This window comes from Eublepharis macularius, chromosome 1 (assembly GCF_028583425.1).
Source record: "Eublepharis macularius isolate TG4126 chromosome 1, MPM_Emac_v1.0, whole genome shotgun sequence".
In the NCBI taxonomy this organism is placed as follows: domain Eukaryota; kingdom Metazoa; phylum Chordata; class Lepidosauria; order Squamata; family Eublepharidae; genus Eublepharis; species Eublepharis macularius.
The window spans coordinates 184,198,932-184,226,268 of NC_072790.1; the positions used below are offsets into that span (position 1 = coordinate 184,198,932).

Genomic DNA, 27,337 nt, shown 5'->3' on the forward strand with positions numbered 1-27,337 from the left:
CTACAAAACCTGTACATTGCAGAGTACTAAGGAGCCGGTACTTGGGTCCATTGCAGCATCTATACTGACAGCAGGATTTCTATGCACAGAACATGACTTTTAAGGGCATAATTGGGCTGCGGGGGGAAGGGGAGTCATGCTCCAGCAGTGTAAATCCTTCCACCTGCAGAAACACTTCAGTGGATTCAAGCCAAAATTGGCTGGCAAACATCACCATTATCTTCCTGTGTGAACTGTGTACCCATATTCTCTAAAATCAACCTAATTCTTCCCTGTGGATGTGCCCTGCAGGTCAAGATGGGTAATGTCAGAAACCTTTGGTATTTTATTGAGTAAGATGTTTTGTGTGTGTTAGAGTTTAGGATATAATCCTGAAAACAGGGTTAACATACCTGTAACTTATGTTCATCGAGTTCTTCTGTGCTGACACACATGGGACTGCGCAGGCGCAGGCCAGCCGCCGGAAGATTCTTTATCGCTTTTTGAGCTCCAAAGGGGCTGTTGGTCGCACGCCTCAGCGATCGTTTCCCGCCCAAACGGTCACATGCTCTAACAGCGACCAACGGCCCCTTCCCTCAGTTCATCCTTGCCGCTGCTATCCCATACATAACCTTCAATTTTCTTTTTTTTTTTAAATGGAATTCACAGCGGGGCAGGAGGGAGGGATGTGTGTCAGCACAGAAGAACTCGATGAACATAAGTTACAGGTATGTTAACCCTGTTTTCATCTTCGTTCTTCTGTGCCTCCACACATGGGAGAGTACCAAGCTTCGCACAATAAGGAAGGTGGGGTGCAATCCAACTCAATTTTATTATGTACCAAAAATATTAGCACAAGATAAATAACTTGTTAAAAAACCATTAAAGTTGTACAATAAACTATATACATATATACATATACAAAGTTCTATTCTCCATCATCGGAGTAAGGCATTCAATTGTATTGTTATGAGAACAAGGAGTGGAGGACAGCCTTGGCTACAGCAACATCTTGCTCTGCATTAACATCCATAGCATAATGCTTTACAAACGTGTCAGCAGATGACCATGTAGCCGCTTTGCAGATGTTAACCAGCGGCACACCCCTGATAAGTGCTGACGAAGCTGCCTGAGACCGTGTGGAGTGAGCACTGATCCCCAGTGGACAATCCACCTTGGCCAGAGCATAGGCCTTAGTAATGGCCAACACTATCCATCGGGACACTGTTTGGGATGATGCCTTGTGACCCTTGTCCTTACTTCCAAAGCAGACAAAAAGATGGGGACTGCTACGGAAGTCCTTTGTCCTATCCAAATAAAAGGCCAAGGCCCTCCGTAAATCTAAAGTGTGAAGGGCCTTTTCTCCTTTAGTAGATGCATTCGGAAAGAACACAGGTAACGTGATCTCCTGTGACAGGTGGAAGGTGGACACCACCTTGGGTAGAAACTTAAGGCATGGTCGCAAAACCACCCTATTTGTATGAAAGCGAAGAAACGGAGGGTCAGCCCTAAGTGCTGCTAACTCGCTAACCCTTCTGGCAGACGTTACAGCCACCAGAAACGCCACGTTGTAGGACAACAAGTCCAGAGGGCATGTAGCCAAAGGTTCGAAGGGAGGCAGCATCAACCTAGATAGTACTAGGGAGAGAGACCATTGAGGCACTGGTGGTGACACAGGCGGGTAGAGATTAAACATCCCCTTCAGAAATTTATGAGATTTATGGTGTGAGAACACAGTACAACCGTCAACCTGATCATGAAATGCGGATATTGCCACAAGGTGTACTTTTAGAGAGGTGACCCTAAGCCCTTGGTCTTTCAAATGACATAAGTAGTCAAAGACTAACCCTAAGGGACTACTAACAGGCACCACTTTTTTTGAAACTGCCCAAGTCTCAAATCTAAGCCACTCAGCTTTGTAAGTCTGTCTAGTGGAGAGTTTCCTTGCATTTAGCAAGACTTTCTTCACTTGCTCAGAATAAGTTACAGGCGGGGTAGAATCCGCCAGGCAGACAGGTGCAACTTCTTGGGCTCGTGATGGAACAAGCTCCCGTTCAGCAGAAGATCCTGCCTGGGAGGTAGACTCACATATGTTTGATCAGACATCTGTAACAGTTTGGGGAACCACACCTGCCTTGGCCAGAAGGGTGCTACCAGAATGCAATCTACATTGTCGTTCTCTATTTTGCATAACACCCTTGGTATTAGCGGGAAAGGTGGAAACATATAGTGCAACCTGTGGGTCCATGTAAATTGGAAGGCATCCCCAATAGAGAGGGGGTCGCTCCCCGCCCTTGAACAAAATATCTGGGCCTTGGTGTTTGCTGACGTTGCAAACACATCTATGTGCAGTTGGCCCCACATTTGGAAGTTCGGCCCAATGTACTTTATGTTTAGTTCCCACTCGTGGTCCAACATGTGGAATGTCATCTGCTGAGGGTGTCTGCTCGAGCATTGTCTGACCCCGCTACGTGTATAGCCCGAAGCATCACACCATTCTGGATCGCCCATTCCCAAATGAGCGTGGCCTCCCTGCAGAGAATCATAGATGCTGTGCCCCCTTGCTGGTTTAGGTAATACATGGCAGCCGTGTTGTCCGTCTGCACCAACACCTGACGGTTCTGCAGAAGAGCTGCAAGGGACACAAGTGCAAAACGAATAGCTCTTAATTCAAGAATGTTAATATGCAGTTTTCTTTCCCTCTCTGACCATACATCTTGTACACATACAGCACCACAATAGGCCCCCCATCCTTGCAAGGATGCATCTGTGGTCACTGTAACCTCTGGATGCAGGTAGCCAAACAGGGTTCCCTTAAACAAGTTGTCATCTGGCAGCCACCAATCAAGCAAGGATAATATGACCCTGGGTATGGAGAATTTGAGAGATGGGGGGTGCTGCAAAGCATTGTACCTCCGCACAAACCAATTTTGAAGCGGACGCATACGCAGTCTCGCAAAGGGTACTACTGAGGTAGCAGCTGCCATATGACCCAGTAAGCATTGTATCATGTGCACAGATTGGAAACGATTTCTTTTAAACCTGGAAATCAATCCCTTTAGAGACCTAGCTCTTTCCTGCGGAAGTAGTCCTTACCCACTACTGAGTCTAATACTGCACCAATGTAAGAGACCTTACGGCCGGGTACCAGTTTTGATTTATCAAAATCTACCAGCAGACCCAAACGTTTGCAAGTGCTCAGTACTAATTCCACATCTTGCAAAAGCCTAGCTTCAGAATCTGCCACGATGAGCCAATCATCGAGGTAGGGAAAGATGGTACAGCCTTCCTCTCGAAGGAAGGATACCACAGGCGCCACACACTTGGTAAATACTCGTGGCGCTGTGGACACGCCAAAGGGAAGCACCCTATACCGGAACACCCTTCGCTCGTAAACGAAGCCCAGAAACTTTCTGTGCTCCTCTAGTATTCCAACATGGAACTAGGCATCCTTCAAGTCAAGGACAGCAAACCAATTCCCTTTCTTTAGCAAGGAAATTACAGCAGACAGTGTGACCATCTTAAACTTTGTCACTCTTAGAAAAGCATTAAGACCCCTTAAATCTAGAATGGGACGTAAACCCCCATCTTTTTTGGGGACCAGGAAGAAACGAGAAAAAAAGCCTTTCTCAGACTCCTCGTATGCCACCTCCTCCACAGCACCCTTGGCCAAGAGAGATATGATCTCCTCCTCTAGCTCAACCATGGTATTATTCACAGCCCTTGATGGCGAGATACACATAGGCAGTTCAGTGAATTCCAGCCCATATCCCTTGTTTACAATTGTTAAGATCCATGAGTCAGATGTTATTGACTCCCATTCAAATAGGAAAGGCTTCAACCTGTCCAAGAAAGTCAGGGCTATGATTGGTTCATTCTGTCAGAATTGCCTCCCTGCTCCTTGCAGATATTTTTGCTGAGCAGGAGGCTGAGACGGACGGGGCTTAAAAGGCCTACGCCTCTTGGGTTGCTGTGCAGGAGTGTAATGGCGTTGAGAAGCAGGGTATTGCTGGAAGTAAGGATGTTGCTGGTATCTTCCACCTTACTGATACGGGTTGTATCTCGTAGGGTATCGTGGCTTAAACGCAGACCTGTCTGCAGAGGTCACTCCCAACGACCGAGCCGTCTGCCTATCCTCCTCCTTTTTCAACGCCTCATCCGTGGTGCTTGAAAACAATGAACCTCCCTCAAATGGTAGATTCTCGATCGTTGTTTTCACCTCTTGTGGGAGAGCCATTGACCGGAGCCAAGAGTGCCTTCTCAAGATCACCGCTGCTGACATACCACGGGCAGCAGTATCAGCTGCATGGCTTCCCGCATTCATCTGCTGTTTTGAAAGGCGAATGGCTTCATTCTGCAGCAGGGACACCACTGCCTTCTTATCTGCAGGCAAGTCAGAGACATAAGATGCCAGCTTCTCCCACAGGTACAACTGATAGCCAGCCATGATGATTTGGTAGTTGGCTATACAGAGGGCCAGTGCCGAGATGGAATACTGGCGCCTGCCCATGGCATCGATCTTTCTTCCCTCTTTATCTGGCGGGGCGGAAGAAGAGCCAGACTGTCGGTGCTGGATCTCCTCAGCAATCAAGGATGATGGTGGAGGATGTTTGATAAGGGATTGCCACGTGCCTTGCTTGATTTTGTACATCTGCTCAATCCACTTTGATGTAGCTGGCAGATCTGAAGGCACCTTCCACACCTTCTCCACTATCTCCTCCACGCCCTCCAACATAGAGAAACCCACCGTAGCTGGGTTGTCACCGTAGATGCGACACAGGAGCTTGTCCTTCGTCTTAGGCATGGCTGAAGAAATATCAATCTCCAACGCCTTTGCCATACGGGCCATCTGGTCAGCGTAGATACGGAGGTCCTCATATGGGGAACTCATACTTGGGCCCACATTGTCATCCGGAGAAGGTTCCGACAACGACTCAGAGCGATACTCGTAGTCAACATCAGCTTCCTCTTCATCAGAAGCAGGGGCCGACACCTCGTCTGTTGGAAACGGTGGAGGTAGCCACTCACACTGCCTAGATGTTGATGGCCTCGGATCCGAGGAGTCATACTCCGCAGGGGCCCCCTTCCATTGGCAATGGTATGCAGGTGGAATATAGGAGGCCTGCCGGTGTCGTGATGCCAAGGAACGCTCGGAACCAACGCTTTCCACATCGGAGAAACGGCGTCGACTCCGAGTGGAAGAAGCTGGAGACGCAGGGGACGGCTCCCTGGTTGCGCATCGGCTCCGACAAGGGGCAGCTGGGATAGGTTCCGATGACAGGGAACGATGTTCACTTGAGACCACCACAAATGCACCCGGATCCGGCACCTCATCCTTCAGAGCAGAATGGTTCAGAGAATTTAGATGAGGCAAAGGCATGTGTGGAGATACCAGCACAACCTCATCTGCTGACTTGCGCCTTGGGGACCGAGAGTGCCAATGCTTGGATTTCTTCGGCTTCTTCGATGACAGTTCCGAGCTGGCCCTCGGATCCGAAGCCGATTTTTTTCCAGCAGTCCCTGGTCTTGGAACCGCGGTAGACTTCGGATCCGGTGTCGGAGTCGACATAGTGGTAGGATCCAATACTTTTGGATCCGATCCCGAAGCCGATTTCTTCAGATCTGATTTTGACGACGCCGGCCCTCTGGGCGATTTCGGGGACATCGCCACCTGCGACCCCGCTCTTGAGGCTGCTTTACTTGCGAGTCGAAATGTCGACACCGACTTAGCAGACGCCACTGAACCCACTCCAGAGTGCCTTTCGGCAGGAGTAGAGGGGTGGCTAGCCTTTGGGGAGGACAACGGAGTTTTCCCCGCCACCAAAGGGGGTCTGGGAGTTTCCTCTCCATCCAGCACTTTCTGCCACAATGACGCCTTTAAGCGCGCAGACCTCTCTTGTCTGGCCTTATGGGTAAACTTCTGGCAGATTTTACAAGCTGGGACATTATGACCCTCCCCAAGGCAAAACAGGCACAGATCATGCCCATCGGTCTGGGCCATCTTCATTTGGCACTGAGCACAGTGCTTGAATAAGGCCTTAGAGGCCATTTAGGGATTAAGGCAATACACGTCGTCAAATAACAGTCCAAGTCAATACACACCGAGTCCGAAATCCGTCCAAATCAGTCAGAAGAAGAGTACGTCAAGTCAAAATCCGAGTAAATACCGAAATAATCAATCCTTCACTAATAAGCACGGAGCTGCGAAGCAGATGTTCATTTCAAGCGGCGGCAAGAAGAGAACTGAGGGAAGGGGCCGTTGGTCGCTGTTAGAGCATGTGACCGTTTGGGCGGGAAATGGTCGCTGAGGCGCGCGACCAACGGCCCCTTTGGAGCTCAAAAAGCAATAAAGAATCTTCCGGCGGCTGGGCTGCGCCTGCGCAGTCCCATGTGTGGAGGCACAGAAGAACGAAGATGAACACAAGAAAACCAGATAGCTAAAGTTGAGACAATAGGCCCAAGACAATTTGTGTTTGAATGGTATGTAATGTTAAAAATGTATAACAAGAGCTTCCATTAAAACCCAAAAGTAGATAGATTTGTTTCCATTTACTTATTTATTTCAAGACAAATAGAAGTGGAACCTTTAAAAGAACGCAAATTAAAGAAAGATGTAACAATAACAACAGCATTCGATTTATATACCACCCATCAGGACAACTTAATGCCCGCTCAGAGCGGTTTACTAATTTAATTATCATTATCCCCACAATAATCACCCTGTGAGGTGGGTGGGGCTGAGAGAGCTCTGAGAAGCTGTGACTGACCCTGGGTCACTCATCTGGCTTCCAGCGGAGGAGTGGGGAATCAAATCCAGTTCTCCAAATTATGGTCCTGCCAACTCTTAACCACTACACCAAACTGGCTAGCAGCCTTTGAAGAAAGTTTAAGATAAAGGCCACAGAAGACATCAACTTCCTTTAACAGTTAATACAGCAACAGTTCAAAGGGCCAGAGGTTTGCAGGTGGGGAGCACTGATTTTCTAAACCTAACAAACTTTCATCACCACCACATACACTGCTTGAACAGCCAAGAAGTTAAACATGGTTCTATAAAACCGACTAGGTTTCCTCATATTATTTTTCAGATTACACTGTGACTGAGAACCTTTGTAATAGACAGCCCTCTATTTAAACAGCAGGATAGAACTGTTACCCCAAATGGAAGGTCTCTTTGTGAGCTGGGGAAATTAGTGTGCAAGGAGAGGCAGCGAGAGGGGGTACTTGCGAGATCTTTTTCACCTATGTATACAAGGATTATCCCTCCTAGAAAACTCTTTTAATAATGAAGCAGATGTTCACCTTGTTCCACTTTCCTTCCTCTGTCAAATATAGGAGAACAAACTGTGGAAGTGGCTCTCCTATACTGAATTACTGAATTTTCTTGAGAGAAATTCATCGTCAGCTTCACCCTAAGTGTTGCTCTTGTTGTCAAGGCAATCAGCTCAGTTGGTTATGTGCTACCACAACAAGGCTGTTGAGGGCCCCAGGCAAATTGTTTCCTCCCTTCCTCCATGCTCACAATCCAAACATCATGTTCAAATCAATCACAGAACTAGCTGGCCTTCATGGCCTTCAACATGATAAGCACTCCAAGAATTCTGTGGCTTTGGATGGAACTTACATCATCACCTACCTCAGAGGCTGTGACTTCTGGCAGTGCAGGTCAGAGAAGTATGGATTCTCTTTGGGATCCTGGGTGTTCAGTGTGTAAAAAGGACCTACTGAACATATTTATTCTCAGCTCTAAAACCTGAGAGTTTAAATTCATTCCCTTTACACCAAGTAAATTAGACCAGTGCCGGAAAGCTGCGCAACTGCTTATGTAAAATTGTATTTTCTTTTACAATGGTCAATTTTAAAATACCCTGTTATTTTGTAAACTTTTGATAGGTTTTATTATTTGGAATTAAGGTTTTCAGATGCCAATGGAAAGTGATAATCAGAAACTAACATCAAAATTAAATTTTTTTATTGAGAGAACTGAAAACATCTATTTGAACTTGCAGCTTTCAACAATTTTTGTCCAAAGGGCCTTCCACTAAGCTAAACAACCACCCTTCCCTATTTTCTTTATATTATCTTAAATGGGGGGTGGGCAGGACAGGGAAGTATATCAGTCCTACACATCTCATGAAAACCTTGCCTCTAGCCAGCCCTGTCTACCTTATAGCTCAAACTGTTTGCCATATACTTGAGATTATCAACATCTGTGGCTCCAGCAACTGTCAAAACATACAAATCACTGTGCTTTTGCAGAATGACAGACTTAGGTATCATCACAGATATACAACATAAACATATGTTCTTAACTTCAGTGCAAAGCTTGCACCAGTTAAGGTTCATTAGTTAAAACCAGACTATAGTCTCGACTATATGAAATGTTAACTTCTAACACATGCAAAAAAAAAACTAACCCCAGAGGCTACTTTTAATATTTTAGGGAAAATTTTGTTAACAGGCCTAAGCTATTCTGGTGATGGAAAACATTCTCTTCTGATCAGAGAAATCAGGAGCAAAGTGTCTTCTTTCATCCCCTTTGTGTTCTGAAGAGGAATCAAACACCATGATTTGGACTGAATTACTTTTGGTATTTATACAGTAATATTATAGGTGTTTGTATGGTGTGCCAAGTGCCAACCTATTATTATTTAGGAGTCGCAATCATAAGCAATTGCCCAAGAGTTGCACTCCATATATGCTGAAAAACTACTTCAAGGTGAATTAAAATGGACAATGATACACTTTCTGGACTAGTTTCAGAAAACAAGAAACACAGATCTATTAGGTAACCTCTCCCCTCTCCACAAAGCATTCTTCAGTACAGGAAACGTTGGAGAAAAGAGACAGCAATGTTAGGCTTGAGAATGGTTCACATAGCTGCCTCCTTATCGCTGAAAAAGCAAACTTAGTTCTGCGTTCTTTAATGTCTGTCTGCCAATAGCCATTTACTGGCTGCAAAGGACACAGTCAAAAGTTTGAAATATATATTTTTCCTATCAAGATAAATACATTCACTTACCCTCAAATTATCTACATTGCACATTGATTTTATGGCAGGTAAATTCCACAAGTTCTCACCATCTACTGATGTAAATACTACTCGCGAATAGCGATCACCTGAAAATGATTGATACATATATTAAAAATGCCAATATCACAGATTTGTATACTACTTTATCACTATGGACTGAAGATATCAGAGTCTGTTTTCAGTATAGAATTATAGCCAATGGCCTTAATATAACCTAAGTAAAAAGGCATTTAAAGCATTTTTGTGCTTTATGAATGTGCAGAAACTTGTTTCCAAGAACATTTATAAATTCAACAGACACTCATTGTCAAGAGTATTTTAGAATATTGAAATACCTGCAACATTCTTATAATATAGGTCAGATATTATATGGAATCCTAACTTAGTAGAGCTAAACCAATTCCTTGTTGAGATGAAGAGAGGAAACATAATACCATGACTCTCCCATTTATTCTAGCAACCATGATTATTCACCAGTGTTGGTCGCAAGTAAGATATATATTCTGTAAGCGCTCTTTCAAGCCTTGAGATCTTTTGCCTGTTCCAGAAAGTTTTTTTTGGGGGGGGGCGTTGCTGGAAGAAAAAATTTGCAGCTACCCAGCATTCAGGCTTGGGGTCTACAAGCCCACCTCTCCTGCTTTCCCAATAGAAGTGTAGTGACTAGGGCTCTTAGAACAATAAAATCCAGCTTGACCCAAATTCATATTAGGCTTGTGCAATCTGGAAGATGGAAGAACTCCATCACCATTTTACTTCAGTGAGAAATAGGGTTTAGGAAGAGGTGGTTTCTTTCCATACCCAAACCAGAAGCTGGCAAGGAAGGGCCAATAGATCACCATGAATTTTTTTCAGAAAGAAGATATGCTTATGTATTTCCTCCCAGTGAAAAAGAAGCTGTAAATGTTAAATGTCACAACTATAGGAACAATTAACCTAATGAGTGTTTTAATTAAATATAATGTTCAATGTCCCTTTATTATCCCAGATTGAAAGCAATGACTTCTAAAAATGGAGGAAGAGAGAGAAAGTGGCTAAAAATTAATTAGTTCAAATTTCTCAAATTTTCAAACAATCATGTACATAATACCACAGTTGTTTTGGTATCCAGGGAGTTGTTTGCTGCAACTCCTTAACTTTTACTTACTCACTTGGAATGTCACAAAAAAAGCTGTCCTTGTGGAAATTCCAGTCCGCTTCCCTTCTCTCTCTTTCATAGTGATCCTCTGACCGTCTATCATCTCGATGACTAAGAGAGAACACTTACTGTTAATGTATAGAGGCAAAACCAGTTATGCATTTTTAACTTTAATTTTAGCTTCAATAATAAAGGCACAAAGGGAAAACATGCACCGTAATAATAACTAGAAAAGCCAAATATTTATAAAGTATCTGAATCAAAAATAAACCCGTTATTTCCAAGATTTGCCTTCCATTATTAAAAGTGAACTAAAATGATGTAATCTCAAAACAGACAGAATGGGGGGCTGGGTCAGTTACTCTAGAGGGAGGTGTTAACACAGTCCTCTTACATATTTTTAACTTTTATACCTGGATGAAGTAAGATTCTTTAAGAAAATGAGAATTCTTATGACTCCCAGTCAAAATAATGTTTATATCACAGTAAATGCTTATTAACACTGAACAGTTTTTAATTAAGAGAGAACCAGATACAAAATGTAAAAAGCTATTTTTTTGTTTAATAGTAGGAAATTTTATAAAGCTTGCATACTTCGTTCACATATTAGGCTAAACAATATGCAAATAATCATTGCAAGACAATGACAGGATAGAATGATTGAAAATCTCTACCTTTTTGCTTGTTCATCTGCATATTTAAAAGGGTAATTTGCTAATGTTGCTTTGTAGCCTGTGTTTTTCACCATATTATTCCATGTGACTAGCCTCTGTCCTATTGTAGTTCCTCTTGGTTCAAAACCCTAAGATAGGACATTAGATAACTCTTTTAGCATGTTAGGCATTATCAGGAGGAAAACAAACTCAATCAACACGTTTCATTAGAGACCATACTCTCTACAGAGAACAATTAATCTTTCTTAATATTATGAGAGCACAGCTATAAGAAGCATGCCATTGCTAACAAAAACAACAGCCTTGTCTGGTAGCAGTAGCAGAAAAAAAGAAACGATGGTTTATTTTAAATTAGGCATACTCAGTTTAGCACAATTACCATCTTTAGTACATAAGAGCTGTACAAACTATTTGCTTATAAACTTGAATTAGGTATTTGCACTTCAAAATCATTACAGACAGTGATCATTGATTGCCAAGAAAAGAGTTAATACAAATGATTTTGAAGATATTACTGAGCATAGCCTAATATTTGGCATTACTGGTGTGAATCTGCTCCCTTAGGGGATGTTTTCATCCATTGAAATAGAAGTATAATGGGTTCCTACCTGCTCTGAACACTTCCCCTGCACCATGTCAAGTTCCTTTCCCCTTATCACATGTAGCATACTTTAGTGTTACATTCTTACATTCTGCATTAAGGGGGGAAGGAAAATGCACAGCATAACAAAAGACAAGAACTAAGTTAAACTCATCTTCTATTATGGACAGAAATAACTCATAGAATCATAGAGTTGGAAGGGGCCATACAGACCATCTAGTCCAACCCCCTGCCCAGTGCAGGATCAGCCTAAAGCATCTCTGACAAGTATTCATCCAGCCTCTTCTTGAAAACTGCCAGTGAGGGGGAGCTCACCACCTCCCTAGGCAGCTGATTCCACTTTTGAACTACTCTGACCGTGAAAAAGTTTTTCCTAATATCCAGTCTCAATATGGGCCTGCTATTTTCAGCAGCAGACCAGTCTTTTTTCACATATGTAATTCCATCCTGAAAGTTCAATACAAGCAGAGTAGTCCATGGAAATGACAAGGAAGACCTGGATCACTGTACACTTTGATCACCCACAGCTTTCATGAACAGAAATTTGTCTGGTCTTTTCACTGAAGTAATATATAAGCTTCGGGCTCAGTTGCCAGTTTGGTGTAGTGATTAAGAGCGTGGGACTCTAATATGGAGAGCCAGGTTTGATTCCCCACTCCTCCACTTGAAGCCAGCTGGGTGACCTTGGGTCAGTCACAGCTTCTAGGAGCTCTCTCAGCCCCACTTACCTCACAGGGTATTTTGTTGTGGGGATAATAGTAACATACTTTGTAAACCGCTCTGAGTGGGCATTAAGTTATCCTGAAGGGCGGTATATAAATCAAATGTTGTTGTTATTGTTGTTGTTATTATTATAGTAGTAAGATTTGTGGTGCAGAAGCAGCCAATAATGTTGCTTGTAACATTTCAGACGAACTATTGCAGGGCACAGCAATGCTTTGTAACACACAAAGTAAAGCAATGCTTTTTGGCCCTACTTCACTTGACAGAGATAAGGATTATCTGCATCTTTCGTTATGTAGTACGGATTGTAGGACTGGTGGATGGATGGATTTTGCCTTTAAAATGAGTGACCTTACAAATCTATGCAATTAATTCCCAAATATACTTTCTTCTGCCTCTTCACTACAACTATGCAAATCATGCAAAGTTTATCAAGTGTGTAGTTAACATGTATTACTAGCCTTCTATTTTATAATATTTTATTTACTGAATCAAGGGAAGGCAGCATACACTCTCCAAGGATTTGCTTGTATTTTCAAACTTACATGGCTGAGGAGAAAACTTTGAAAATATAATGGCACAATGTTCAGAAGTCATACAAAACTCATATTTACTGTATTTTCAAAGTGAACAACTTAAGTGCTTCACATATCATGGATAGCTCATTGACTTCAGTGATCTATCAGTGGAAGACAGTGGTGGGTGCAGTTTTTCACCAGATTCCCAATAGACCATAAGAAGAAACCCGCTGAAACAAACGAGAGGTTCATCTAGTCCAGCATCCTGTTTCACACATGACCAACTACTTCTGATGGATGGCCAATGAGCAGGTCACACAGGCCAAGAATTTCCCCGATGTTGTCTCCGAGAACTGGTAAGCAGAGGTTTGCTGCCTTTGAACTAGGAGGTTCCTGTCATGTATGCCAACATACCTGCCATGATTGTAGTTTGCATTTTATAATGGTCAATGCTGTTTTGTGCTGTTTACCAGATTTATATGTTATAGCTCTGTGTGAGCATCTGAGAGTGTATTAACTGCTGATATTAATTGCAGGAGAGCCAGTGGGTCCCTCCATTATCTATTGAAAATATGTACTTTCACTTTTCTAGCTAGTGTCCTTGGAGACAGCTGCTAGCAGCAAATATTGTAACCTTCCCAAGGATAGTTTTCCTTTGTACTTTATGTAGTCTAAACTACTTTGTTCCCATACAATCTCTTTGGAGTTTCGTGCCAGAATGTCAATGGACCCAGGAGGGCAGGAAGTTTTCCTATAATAGCCAGGCCTTTGTTTGAATTGTCACTTCTGCCAATTTCTGCACCTTTGGGTGAACACCTGTACTGTATGGATCTCAATAAAGCTACTTCAACTGGAACACCTGCGTGTTAACTGTGGAGGGCTTGAGGGACCTAACTGCCAGGGACTGACAGTTCCCTTTAGCTACAATACAGTGTTACCATTGATGGAATCTATGGAATCTCCCTGAATCTATCCAATTCCCTCTTAAAGCTAAACATACTTGTGACCATCACTACATCTACTGGCAGAGAATCCAACTTGTTAAGTAAAGAAATACATCTTTTTGTCTGTTCTGATTCTATTGCCCATTAACTCCACCGGGTGTCCCTGATTTCTACTACTGTGGAAGGGAGAGAAAATGCTCTCTATCTCCACCCCATGCATAATTGTATAAACCTCTATTATATTACCTCTTAGTCCCCCCGCCCCCAAGTGAGAAGTCCCAGGGTCCTTCGCCTTTCTTTGTATGAGAAAGGTGTGCCAATCCCTTAAATACTTTGTTTTCTCAGTTCTGCGTCCTCTGCAATACAGCAACCAAAAATACACATAGTATTCCAATCTAGGCTGCTCCCCTGAATAATTCCATTGGACTTTGGAAAGATGATTCCTGGGGTTTGGACCCATATGGACAAACAGTGACAGGTCAGGAAACTGCAATGAGAAGGAGATGGGGTGAAATTGCCCATATGCTGATGGAAGAGGAAGGAGAGATCCTCAGAATCCCCTTAAGATCTGAGAAAAGTTGATGCTGGAGGTCACATGACTCACAAAACAAAAAGCCAGACAGGCTGAAGGGCTGCAGTGAGAAGGAAAAACTGAGTGAACTATCCCCTCCTCTTTCTTGTGCCAGTGCATTTAATCCAACATCCCCTCCATACTGTAGCTTTCCCCCTGATACATGTCCCATGACCTCCAGAACCAGCATCTAAGGGGTAAGAAGCAGCTGTTGGGTAAAATGGAACCCAGGAAAGATCTGTGTCTGCCAATCAGCATTGTATACTGGCAGTTGGTGGAAACATAGTTCTGAGCAGCCTGCATCATTTTAAGAGATGCAGACCTGTTTTTTTTCTTGTTTTCTGCTACAAGCGCTTCACATTTTAAGCCTTTTAGCACTGTTGTTACTGTATTCTTCAATCTCTCTGGACTGATTCACCAAAGAACCCTAAAGCTAAAGGGAAGTTAATATTCTGGCTAAGCCGGAAAAAGAACAGAAGATTAGAAGATTTGTATTCACTTACTGTGAAGTTTCCTTTCTCGGTGGTCCAGGAGTGGGGCAGTCCTTACTTTTGGGATATAGTTCCTCCTCTCCGAAGGCAGGGTCAGTCAGCTGATTTTGATCCTGGAGGGGAGGGGCTTGTCCCTGGAATCACCAGTCTGTTCCCAAGCCCTGACTCCCCATCACGATACCAGAAGGGAAAATAATAACTCCCTTCAATTTTTTTAATAGAAAGATCCCTCCCTTGAATCCACTGGGAGGAAGACTATTGTCCTAACTCTTCATCCAATCCTAGAAGCCGCCCCGCAAGAAACTTGGGTGGGCAGGACTGCCCCACTCCTGGACCACCAAGGAAGGAAGCTTCATGGTAAGTGAATACAAACCTTCCATTCTCCAGTGGTCCCAGGAGTGGGGAAGTCCTTACTTCTGGGACATACAAGAGCAGTGTACCCCAGGGTGGGTAGTCCGGCTTCCAGGCCTAGAGGGTATGTATTAGTACCCTCCTGCTAAAGGTTGTCTCTGGAGAAGACAACTTATCTATCCTATATTTCTTGATGAGAGAATATACTGATTTCCACGTGACCACCTTTTCGATAGTTTCTAACAACTAAAGGATTTATAGGCTGCCTGTGTCACTGTTTCCCTTAGTGACTGCGCCCTGACATCTATGGGCATCTCCAGACCTCTGGCTTGACATGCCAGAATTATGTACCCTCTGCTTTACCTACTTAGCCAAGAAAAGGACTCTCTGGGTCCCAAGAAGGGCCTCCTGCAAACACACAACTAGCGTCCCAGACTTCTGAAACACTGTTTAGTCCTGCCCAAGTGGAATCTCACATCTCTATATATAATAATAATAATAATATGTTTATTGCTTTTCCGGCCGAAGCCATAAGCCATACAAACACCAACAAAATATGAACTGTACACTTGAACATACCCAATTCACACAGACATAACTCGTCATTATCACTTTAAACTATCTAAGCTCATGAAGATTTTGTTTCTTTATCACCGTGGCTAAAAAGGAAGCCACTATAGCAGAGGTTTGATTGTCAGGAAAGTTATCAGACAATAACACTGAGATTGCCCAAGGAAGGAAGGGAAGCTTTTCTTTTACATAATAGGAATAATAAATCTCTCTCTTTCCTTACTCCATTTAGGGCAAAAAACTATTATATGATCCAAGGTCTGTAACTTTCCTTGTCCACAGTCACAAACTCGTTCAGAATAAGGGAGTCCAGAGAAACGACCAGAAAGCACTTTAGAAGGGAAGGAGTTAAGTCTGGCCAATGTGAAGGCTCTGCGTTGAGCTGGAATCTTTAAAGAATAGCAATAAGATGGAATAGCCTCTGGAGGTGAAAGTCCCAGGGATAAGCCTGAACATGTACGTCTGGCTCTCTGGAGAGTACTGCTGTAATCGAGATCCTTTAGTTTTAATTTTATAACTCTTAGGGCCTCATTTGTCTGTAAAGATGTTATATCAATATCCAGAATTTTTAGTTTCTGGTTAATTAAATTAGTTCGGCTACTCTTATAGGTATCCTGCGAGATCAAATGTGCAAAACCTACTTTCCCTGAATTGTCCTTGTAAATTTCCTTGTTCAAGAACAACTTAAAGGCTGTAATCCATGCTCTCTTCTCAATTTAGGGTTGGGCGAATTCCACCCTAAGTGCAGTACCTGCTACGCATCTCGGGACTGCCGCTATCTCCCTCAAAAATGTGTGTAGAGGCGTGTCAAGGTTGTCGGATACACCTTCAATCCACACTCCACACCCATAAAGTATCTGTGGGATAACCTTAGCATTAAAAATCCTAATGGCTGCTGGTATATGTTTTGCTCCTTTGGCATCTCTATATATATCAAGGTAGTGAGATTTATTTATTTTCTTCCTGTGCTTTGGATTAGAAGGAGGTAAGTACTATCTCTCCTGTCCTGAAGTTCATCTTTGGAAGAAAGTTGTTTTTGTTCATAATTTGCTCTACCATCTTGGAGGAAAGGGCATGGCTCTCTATCTACTGCTAGTGCCTGCCATTCTGACACTTGTCTGGCTGATTTTATTCTCATCTGAAAGATGGTTTTAAAGGTCAGTTCCTTTAGGGGACATGAGGTCATAGGCTCAAGGCATCTTTTGTATAATGCTCTCAATACCAGATTAAGATTTCACATGGGAAAAAACCAGCAAATCGTTGGAAGATTCTACAATGAGATCCCCTTTTAGAATCCACTGCTATGAAGCTGATATATAAGGGAACGTCCCTTCCTAGAACCCCTAATTGGGCACTACCTGTTGTCTAAGGGTGTTGGTATTAAGACTTTTCTTCAACCCCTCTTGAAGAAAGGATAGTAACTCCCTAATTAGCCCCAAAAGATTACATGACTCTATCCATGCACTCTTCTGGGAACTTGGAAGGAATTTTTATAGACTCTGTGGAACTCTTCCTGGAGATTAGCATAGTACCAATCATGTCTTCTGTTTAGTCCAACCCTATTAGCTGTTTGTGTTCGACCTCCAGACTGTGAGGCTTGTCAGAGCTGGTCAGGGGCGTCGTATTGATTCCTGCATCAATGGGCCCTCCTGCAGTGGAGGTGCCAGGGATCCATGCTTGAAAGATTCTTCAGGTTTTGAGACCATGTCTTTCTGGACCTGAAGGTTGCTATTAGCACAACTTCTGCACTTTACTGTGTGATCTGAATAGCTCTGTGCAATAGCTGTACTGTGGAAGACATACAGGACGTATGAAGGCAGCTTGCTGCTCACATCATCTATCTCTATGGTTTGAGGGTTTCTTCTCCTTGCGCCTTGTTGAAAACTGTGGTAGACCAGTTGGGGAATCTCTCTGGATAGCATCCATTCTGCTTGGTTCATCACTCTCTGGCTTAGCCAGTCCGCCTCAGAGTTGTCCTCTGTATAAACATATAGTGACCTGTGGGAAGATTCTGAGATTCCACCATACCGTGTGTGATGGCTCCGAGTTCCAAAGGGTTTACCCTGTTGATCATTTGTCCTTCAGCCAGATGCCCTATGCCATTCTTCCTTGGGCATGGGATCCCCACCCCCAAAGACACGTCCATGGTCATAACTCTTCTCTCTGGTTCCTTGAGTGGGACACCATCGTGCGACTGAATGAGGTACAGCCACTGGTTGTTTTCCTGTTTGAGGATCTCTGGCAATTCAACTATCTTGGACCTCTTGTGATCTAATGCCCCATGGGATGGCAACAGGCATTTCTGAAGTGCACAGATCAAGATGTCGTTTGGATACGGGATAGCCTAGCCATGCTATCAGTGATACTAGGATTCTGAAGAACACCATAGGTGGCGTTTTCAGCTCAAAGTAAAGGACCCAATGTTGGAAGTGCCTCTGGTAGATTGATGGAAGCCAGACAATCTCCCTTCTGAATTGCAGTCATGACAAATTTTAGCCTTTCTATTCCGACCTTCTTGTTCCTAGGCGTCTATTTTATTTGACCAAATTCCTTTGGATCTAGGGGGAAAAGGACCAGGTGGCACATAATTGAATTCCACTGATCACAGTATCCAACACCCGCCTGTTTCTTATTATTAGCTGCCAAGGGTTTGTCAAACATTGTAAGCATCCCCCAAACACCATCGCACCTGCTGCCTTGGTGTAGACACATTGAGTTCCCTTCTTTGGCCCTTTAGTATTCTAATTGGATTTGTTGAGGGAGAAGGTACTACCCTCCTCTCGATGTTTGGTCTGCTTTCCTTTATTTAGAGTTTCTCCAGACAGGTTGATATTTTTTAAAGGAACCACGGTTACTTTGGCTTTGGTGCAAATGGTCCACGTTCCAATTTCTAAGCTAAGTGTTGTGCCTGGTTGCCTAAAAACCATGGTCCTTGTTGACCACCACATAGCATATTGCTGGGGCTATTTTCTTAGTTTTGCTCTTTGGCAGGGGTTTACTGCTCACTGCAGCCAGGTCTGAGACCCAAGAGAATGTGACTCTAGGAAGGAGTGGAGCTGTCACCAATGCTCTGAAGTATGTAGTGGAAACTTTCAATTTTCTGTGCACAGCCAGTTCAAATCACTTGATGCTAGAATCCTAGGTAGTCCGTCCTTGTCAACAGGCAGCACAGGGTTAGACGGCCGGCTGGTTACCAGATCATCCACCAATGGCAGCTTGATCCTCTCAGTAACCCCTGGAACTAATATATAAGACTTGGGGGGGAAAGGAAATAAGAGTAGTTAGTTTTGCCAAAGTTTCCCTCTTAGACTTCTACAAGTATGAGAGACTACTGGGAAGGGAATCCCTGATGGGATTATTCCTGATTCTAGGGAGGATTCTTTCCAACTTCTTAGTCCTTAAGGGAGAAGACTCCAGGATCCTCATCACCTTAGGGAGCTTTCTAGGATATGGCTCCTGAGGAAGACCTGCTAGGGAATTTTCCCTTCTTTTAACAGTTCCCCTTTCTTCTTGGCTGAGGGAGAAAACTGATAGCTCAGGGTACTCAGGTTGAAGGCTTAACCGAGATCTGTGCTCTTAATGGCCCTTGTCTCCTCTTAATCTGGGGTGGGGGCACCCCTTTACCTATCTGGAGTTAGACCCCCATACTGGAATTACTCTCTTGCTCATCTGAGAGTCTAGCCACTAGATTATTTATTGGTGTGCCTTCAGGACCTCATAAAATTCCTTATTTCCATCCTGGGCCATGCCAGTTCGTTTGTTAAATAGTAACTATGGCTGCGACTATGTAAATAGGGGGCATGTAATTTCTTTCTCCTTAGTGGTGGAAAATGTCATCCAGTCATAGTTGCCTCTGCAACACTGGTCTTTTTTGGAGGTTTCCCATCCAATTGCTAACCAAGGCCAACCTTGCTGAGGTACTGAGATCAGATGAAATCTGACTTGCCTGGACTGTGATATCACAGTCAGGGGCTGTGATAAGGTCAGAATCATCATTATTCCCCCAGAACCACCAGGTAATTGAGACTTTTACCCAAGGTCAGCCACCAAGTTCAAGTAATTATGGGACTCGAACCAGCAGGGTAATGATTCATGTCCCAGCACTTAACCACAACATTACAGCAACTCATTTCAGGCTTCCTTGCCTGGCAGATGCAAACCCCATACCTTCTCCCTTTCACTAGTCTCTTGAGACGCCTGGGAGTAGGCCAAGGCCTGGGAATTGGGCAAGTTTAGGCTGCAGGCTTGCACTCTCTGAGGCCTGGAAAGAAGCTAGGCCTGCCTTTGCTGACCTACCACCAGCAGAAAATTTTCCAGGCATTCTTGCCTGACAGATCCAGGCCCTTGGGCTTTTTCTCTTTCACTGGCCTATTGAGAGGCCTAGAAGAGGCTGAGGCCTGGGAATTTGGAAAGTCTAGGCCGCAGGCTTGCACTTTTAGAGGCCTGGGAGATGGCTAGGCCTGCCTTTCCTGACATTCTGCCATCTAGGCCCCTGGGCATAGAATCATAGAGTTGGAAGGGGCCATACAGACCATCTAGTCCAACCCCCTGCCCAGTGCAGGATCAGCCTAAAGCATCTTTGACAAGTATTCATCCAGCCTCTTCTTGAAAACTGCCAGTGATGGGGAGGGGCATTTCTCTTTCACTGGCCTGCTGAGAGGCCTAGAAGGGGCTGAGGCCTGGGAGTTTGGAAAATCTAGGCCACAGGCATATGCTCTTTGAGGCCTGGGAGGTAGCTAGGCCTGCCTTTGCTGAATTCTGCCTTCCAGGCCCTTGGACATTTCTCTTTCACTGGCCTATTGAGAGGCCTAGAAGGGGCTGAGGCCTGTGAGTTTGGAAAGTCTAGGCCGCAGGCTTACGCTCTTTGAGGCCTGTAAGGTGGCTAGGCCTGCCTTTGCTGACATTCTGCCAACAGAAATTTTCCCTCCAAAAGAAGAAATGAAAGTGAAAGCGTACTTCACAAGTCCCAGCTGAAAGGAAAGAGAAATAAAGGAGGGCTCCTTTTTATTTAGGGCAAGCTGGCTCTGAGGCTTCTGCTACTCTTTTCTCCTCCCTCCTTCCTTTCACTGCCCCCATTATCCGTAGGAGCAGTCTTACCGCAGTTCAGTCGGGGCTGCCGGGGTTGGAGCAGGTCCTCTGCTGTTGCTGGAGGGTGCTTCTTCAAAGCCTGAGGGAGTTCTCGATAATATCGGTCTCTACAACAGGCTACCGTAGACGCAAACACCGCACCCGCCGGCTGTCTGGGGGGGGGGGTGTTCCTTCCAACCCGAAAGTGGGGAACCTCAGTGTCGCTCCGAGCAGAATGGGGGTGGGGTAGGCAGTAGGGCCTTTCCTTTCCCCTGTGAGCTCCTCACTGCCTGTGGCTTCTGCCTGAGTACTGGGATTACAGGCACGCGCGCCGCCACGCCCGGGTCATCTCTGGCAATTTCTTCTTCACCAGGATCCCTGCGCTCTGCAAAGCGTTGCTGAAGGCGTCCTGCTCAGATGGCAGAGCCAGAAAGACTGGTGATTCCAGGGACAAGCCCCTCCCATCCAGGATCAAAATCAGCCGACTGACCCTGCCTTCAGAGAGGAGGAGCTATATCACAAAAGTAAGGACTGCCCCACTCCTAGGACCACTGGAGAATACAACAGTTACAGACTGTTTTTTAGATACTGTGCTTTTAAATGAACACAACTGATCAATCTTAAAAGACAAGACTTCCATTTTTTTTCTTGAAAGCTAACAGAGTATTAATGGTGTGACACTCTAAATGCTCTAAACCCATATTACTTCAGTAGAACAAATCAATAACCTTGCTGTTACTGTGAAAATTATTATCAGAGGTGTTGCTGGAACAAGATCTTTTCAATTTTTCAGCAGCTGACTCTCAAAAGCTTATACCCTGAGAATCTTGTTGGTCTCTAAGGTGCCACTGGATTTAAATCCTACTGTTCTACTGCAGACCAACAGGGCTTCGTACCTGAAACTATTTTCAATTTTTGTAATTGCTGAAAAGATTCAGCAGCCATTAAAACATATTTGAAAGAACATCTGACTCAACTACAAAACTCTATAAATATTCAGATTTGAAGTCTAACTGAAGTTTAGAGCTGGGCACATTATTGCTGGAAAATGAACACCCAAACCCAGTGCCCTGACAGGACACGATAATAATGTTTACTTACCAATAATGGATCAGAGAAGTCTGGCAGATCTGGTACTAATATTCCAACTAAAGCACACACCACAATTAACACAGTACACATGCCTAAAACCACCACAGGCCAATCGGCTATCAGGGCTGCATAGCTGAAACGAATCAAAAACAGCAATTAGAAGAGTCTAGGGGAGAAAAGAACTAATTGGGTCATTTTATATTGCCTTTAGATGCCCAAAATTGTTCAAGTGGGATTAATTTAATTTGCACATATCTGGTAAAAGACTTCAACCATTCCTCATTTTGATACCCTTTTAGAAAAAACAGACCTCAGACTTTAACCAGTCTTTCTCTATGCAATTTCTTCAGAGTACTGCTCGAAAGGAACTTTTACACCAGTTTATGAACGTTTGTTCCGAATGTCTAACAAAAAGGTACAGTCTAGTTAATTTTTGTGTACATGCTGCAACACTTTGCAATTTCTGGTCTACTAAAAATAGATTCCTTTGGCTCACAGATAATTGCTGTATTTTTTCCTAAACCTCCTGGCACTCACAATACTATAATGAATTAGAAAAACAATGCCACAATGAATAAATTGCACTAATTAGATTAAGTATATAATATGATCTTCTTCCTCAGGTCTGGTCAGGATGATTCCAAATTCAATAGCAAAAACTGAGCCTCGGGCTCAGATTTTAATAATGACAGCACGCCATTATCTTGCATTGGTTAGTCCTCAAAAAACATGTCCAAATTTAGACACTGCAATTTAAGGACAAAATCAACCAACTGGATAGAATTAAAAATTTTGGATGCATTTCAGTCTGGCTTCAGGCCAGGACTGAGAACACAGACTGCTGTTTCTCTCACTGGCCTTCAGTACCATAAACAATAGTATCCCTTCTGATTCAGCCTTGACTCAGGAACAAGAGGCACCATGTTACAGTGGTTTGAATCCTATCTGGGTGACTAGTCTCAGAAGGCAGTACTGGGGGTGATACCAAGCTCTAACCTTTCTTTTCCAATTCCAAAGATGCTGTTGATATTCTGAACCAGAACTTGGGAGTCAGTAATGGGCTGGATGACGGTGAACAAGCTGAAACTTAACCCTGACAATACAGAGATTTTCTGGGTTAATAGAAAGGCTTACTAGTGATGTGAGATCTGTTCTGCCTTGGAAAAGTCAGGTTTGCAGCTTAGGAGTACTGTTTGACACAGTGATCACCTTAGAAAGCCAGGTGGCTGCAGTGGTTCAGGCTACATTTGTCCAGCATTCACAGGTGCATCAGCTGCATCCATTACTCATTCAGTCAAATCTAGCCACAATGATCCATGCCTTAGTTAGATCTTGACTGGATTACTGCAATGCACTCTACTTGGGGCTACCCTTGAAGATTGTTCAGAAGAGAGAATGCTGCAACTAGACTACTGTCAAGGCCACATCAGGAATATGTAACTCCAATATTACAGCAATTACACTATCTACTGATCTGCTCCCAAGGTGCTGGTTTTATCCTTTAAAGCTCTACATGGCTCGGTACCAGGGTATACAAAGGACTATCTTCTCCCACATGTCCTGGCCTAAAAGTTAAGATCATAGGGAGAGGCCTTGTTGACTGTCTCATCGCTCAAAAAAATCTCAGTTGATGGGTACACAGCAGAGGTCTTTTTTGGTGGCAGTCCCACAACTGTGGAACAATCTCCCCAGGGAGGTACGCCTGGACCTTCACTTTCTGGCTTCAAGAGACAGCTAAAGTCTGTTTTATTTAGGACACCTTTTAATATATTTTAACTGTGTTTTAACTCTGTTTTTAACTGTTGTTTGAAGGAAAGGCAGCTAATAAATGTATTAAATAAATAAATATAGAAACTACACCAAAAGTGATTAAGATGTAGAATGTAAGACTTGATTAAAAGAGGAAGGTATTGATCATATTTACGCAAATAAAAAGACTAAAGATGGCTAGGTAATTTAAATCTGTCTGCCACAATCAAGATTACTTATTTATTAAGTTGATTCAAACTGCAGCAAACAATTTAGGTGGGTTTATCATGAAATATTTTCCAGCTGGAAGAATGTTCAGGCAGTTACTGAAGGATGCTGTAGAAAGGCAGTGTGGTATATTGCCAATAAGGCCACACTGGGACTGGGGAGAGATCCTTGTCCAAATCTACTTTAGCCATTGGGTTACCTCTAGCCAGTCCCTACCTCTGGCGCTCTCAGCCTACAACAAAAGGATTCTGTGAAGACAACAGTGTTTGGAAGGTGTGGTAACCATTCACAAAGTCCCACCTTTCCTCCCGGGCTGTAAACCAACCATTGTGATTTAAGCCTTATGCAAATCCAAGTGATTGCCAGCCAATCAGAGCCCCTGGTACTCCTCTGGTTGGGAGGGGGTGAGCTAGCCTTCTTTAGCCTTAGCTTAAGAAGGGAAAAGATGCTTTCCCCCCTCAGGCATGGATTTGGCAGCTGTGAATAACACTGTAAGCTTACAGCCAAGCTACGAGTGACGCCTTACACAGGTTGGACACTAGTCAGCTTACCTCAAGTTTTGATGGGAAATGTAGGCGTCCTGGTTTTACAGCTTGGCTCTTCATTACAGCTGCAAGACCAGGATGCCTACATTTCCCATCAAAACTTGAGGGAAGCTGGACTTCCGGTTTGGGATCCATGGAGGTCTAACGCAGCTCTAATCGTGGAGCTGACCGGACTGCCGTTTAAGCAGCCGACGGGGCAAAATCAAGCCCGCGGCCGACTGTTCTCAGGCGGAGAACAGGCATAGAACGCTCAAGCACCTCAGGGCGCGTCGATCTCGGGCGAGGGGGGGTCCTACGCAACGGATCCTCTCCCGACCCTTGAGGTCCCACCCTAAGACAGGTCGGCTATAATCTCTGCAGCAGTCCTGGTGCCAATGCGGTTGGCATAAGACCTACATGCCCAAGCTTCAACAGGGGAAGGAAGAGTGGATGGGAATTTAAGATTGAAACAGCGATTACAGCCCAAGGAAAGTGAATGAGAAGATAAAGATCACTATCTCTTGAAAGGGACAGATTACTTAAAGAAGAATTAAAGTAGATTTTTAAACTGCAACAGACCAAGTATAAGGAGGGGAGGACCCGGCAAGAATTATATTAGAAAAAGGACTAAGTTAAACGAAGTTATTAAAGAAATTGGACTATTGTTTTGAATACCTGTGGTTATAAGGAGATATCAGGCTGTGAGAAAGTTTCACCATCGCGAGAACTGCTGTGGGAAGTCGGGAAACAGGAAGTACGTAACAACAATAGAGTTGCTGGAGAGAGGCGGCCCTTGCCAGAGGGCAGGAAGTAGGGAACCGCCATTTTTGAAAGGGGAAGAGCCGCGGCTTCAGCGAAAGAGGAAGTAAGCCATATTGGATTACAAAAATCATAGAGGAATCATAGAGAAAAGACACCCGACATTTTGGACTCTTTAAAAGTTTTTTTTTTGGAAAGACTGGGACATTTAAACTAAAAGGACATTAAATTAAACGCCACGGAGCTAAGGAAGAGAGCGGACTCGTGGGAGTGAGCCAAAGCAAGCCCCACGATGTCGAAAAAAGAGTGGCAATCGGCAATAGAGAATTTGGATAAAAAACTTTTAGAAGTGATTAAAGAGCTCAAGGACATGAAACTGGAGTTGGTGAAAGAGGTTAAAGAGACAGCGAAAAATGAGCTGGCAGAAGTGAAGAAAGGTATGAAAACTATGCAAAATGACCTGCAGGGAACACAGCAAAGAGTCAAGGTAGTGGAAAGCGCGGTGGAGAACTTAGCAGATACGCAACGAACAGAGATGGGGGTGATGAGGGGGAGAATGGCGGTTGCGGAAAGTAAACATATGGAGAAGCAGCTGAGGTTTCGCGGCTTGCCGGAAGTGGAAGGAAAGACAGCTCAAGAACAGATCACTGAGGTGTTAGCTGAATACCTGGGGAAGGAGGAGGAGGAAGTTGTGGCTATCCTAGATGTGGTATATCGTGTAAATTCAAGAATCGCGACCCAGAGGAAACTACCAAGAGATGTGATTGTGCAATTCACGACTAGAAATATAAAAGAGAAGATTGTGACTAAACAGTTTCAAGATCCATTGGAGATTGATGGCAAGACGATTATTATCATGAAGGAATTACCCAGATTGGTGTTGTTACATCGGAAAAAATATAAAGCTCTAATTCAGATTCTGAAGGACATGAAAATAAGGTACAGATGGGAACTACCAGAAGGAGTGTCCTTTGAATTTGGAGGAGCGAAAAAGCGCATTAGATCTGAATCAGAGATGGAGCAGTTTATAAGGGACAATGAAAAGGACTTACCAGCAACAAGATTATGAATATGGAGTGCAAAGTTTTATCTTGGAATGTAAATGGACTTAATTCACCGAATAAGAGAAAAAGTATTTTCCACTGGCTACTAAAACAAAAATGTGATATTGTATGTTTGCAAGAGACTCATATTAGAAAACAGGATGCAAAGTATCTAAAATTGAATAAATTGGGCAGTGATTTTGTAGCGGCCTCTAGTAAGAAAAAAAGGGGAGTGGTATTGTATATAAAAGAGGAGCTACAGCCAAAGTTAGTGATGAAAGATGCGGATGCCAGATTTTTAGCAGTGGAATGTATATGGAATTTAAAGAGAGTATTGGTGATTGGAATTTATGCACCTAACGGAGCAAAAGAAAGCTTCTTTGAGGACTTGAGGAAGCAATTAGATGAACTTTCTTATGACCAGATAATTCTTGCAGGAGACTTCAACGGAGTGACAAACTTGGAACTAGATAAAAAGTCAGCAACTGCACAAAAGAAAAGAGGACTATTACCAAAGACGTTTTTTGTATTGACGCCACAGGAAACTTTAGAAGATGTATGGAGAAGACAAAATCCCAAAGGCAGACAATATACGTTTTTCTCCGCGAGACACTCTACGTTATCAAGAATTGATATGATCTGGGCCTCAAAAGACTTAGCGCTTTGGACTAAGGATGTGGAAATAATGCCTATGGTAGGCTCAGATCATAATCCAATTATGTGGAAGTTGGGGAAAAGGAGTAAAAGGAAAGGATGGAGAATAAATGAGGATTTGCTGCAAGAGGGAGAAAATATGGAGATGTTGAGAAGAGAAACAAAGTTTTTCATACAATATAACATGAATAGAGAAGTACCAAACAACAAGGTATGGGACACCTACAAGGCAGTAATTAGGGGCATATTAATGGACTTAAATGGAAGAGCCAGGGGAAAAAAAGAGGAGAAGAGACAGGAGATCACGGAGAAAATAAAAGCCAAAGAAATACAGTTAAAGAAAAGACCAGGGAAAAAGAAAATCTACCAGGACATTAAAATTCTTCAAGAACAGCTGACAGCAATGAATAACAAAGAATTGGAATGGAATCTTAAGAGAATGAATCAAAAAGCGTTTGAAGGTGCAAATAAACCTGGGAAATATTTGGCATGGCAATTGAAGAAGAGAAAGGAGAAGAAAATAATAAATAAAATCTGTGAGGACAATAAAGTGTACCTGGAACAGACAGCTATTAGCAGAGCCTTTTATAAATTCTATGCCAAATTGTATACTAAAAAAGAGGTGAATAA

General features: G+C 43.5%; 1 protein-coding gene across 3 annotated transcripts in view; it reads right to left on the reverse strand.

Moving 5' to 3' along the window:
- DISP1 (dispatched RND transporter family member 1) overlaps positions 1 to 27,337 on the reverse strand; it is a 197,898-nt gene that overhangs the window by 5,580 nt on the left and 164,981 nt on the right. For 2 of the 3 annotated variants that reach the window (XM_054983478.1, XM_054983487.1), the window contains exons 4-7: positions 21,760 to 21,883; positions 10,823 to 10,950; positions 10,162 to 10,259; positions 9,002 to 9,099 (exon numbers count right to left, since the gene is read on the reverse strand). In XM_054983478.1, the coding sequence (XP_054839453.1) occupies positions 9,002 to 9,099; positions 10,162 to 10,259; positions 10,823 to 10,950; positions 21,760 to 21,883 (448 nt within the window). Of the gene's footprint in view, positions 1 to 9,001; positions 9,100 to 10,157; positions 10,260 to 10,822; positions 10,951 to 21,759; positions 21,884 to 27,337 lie in introns of those variants that run through there. The other variant, XM_054983495.1, reaches the window with a different exon arrangement.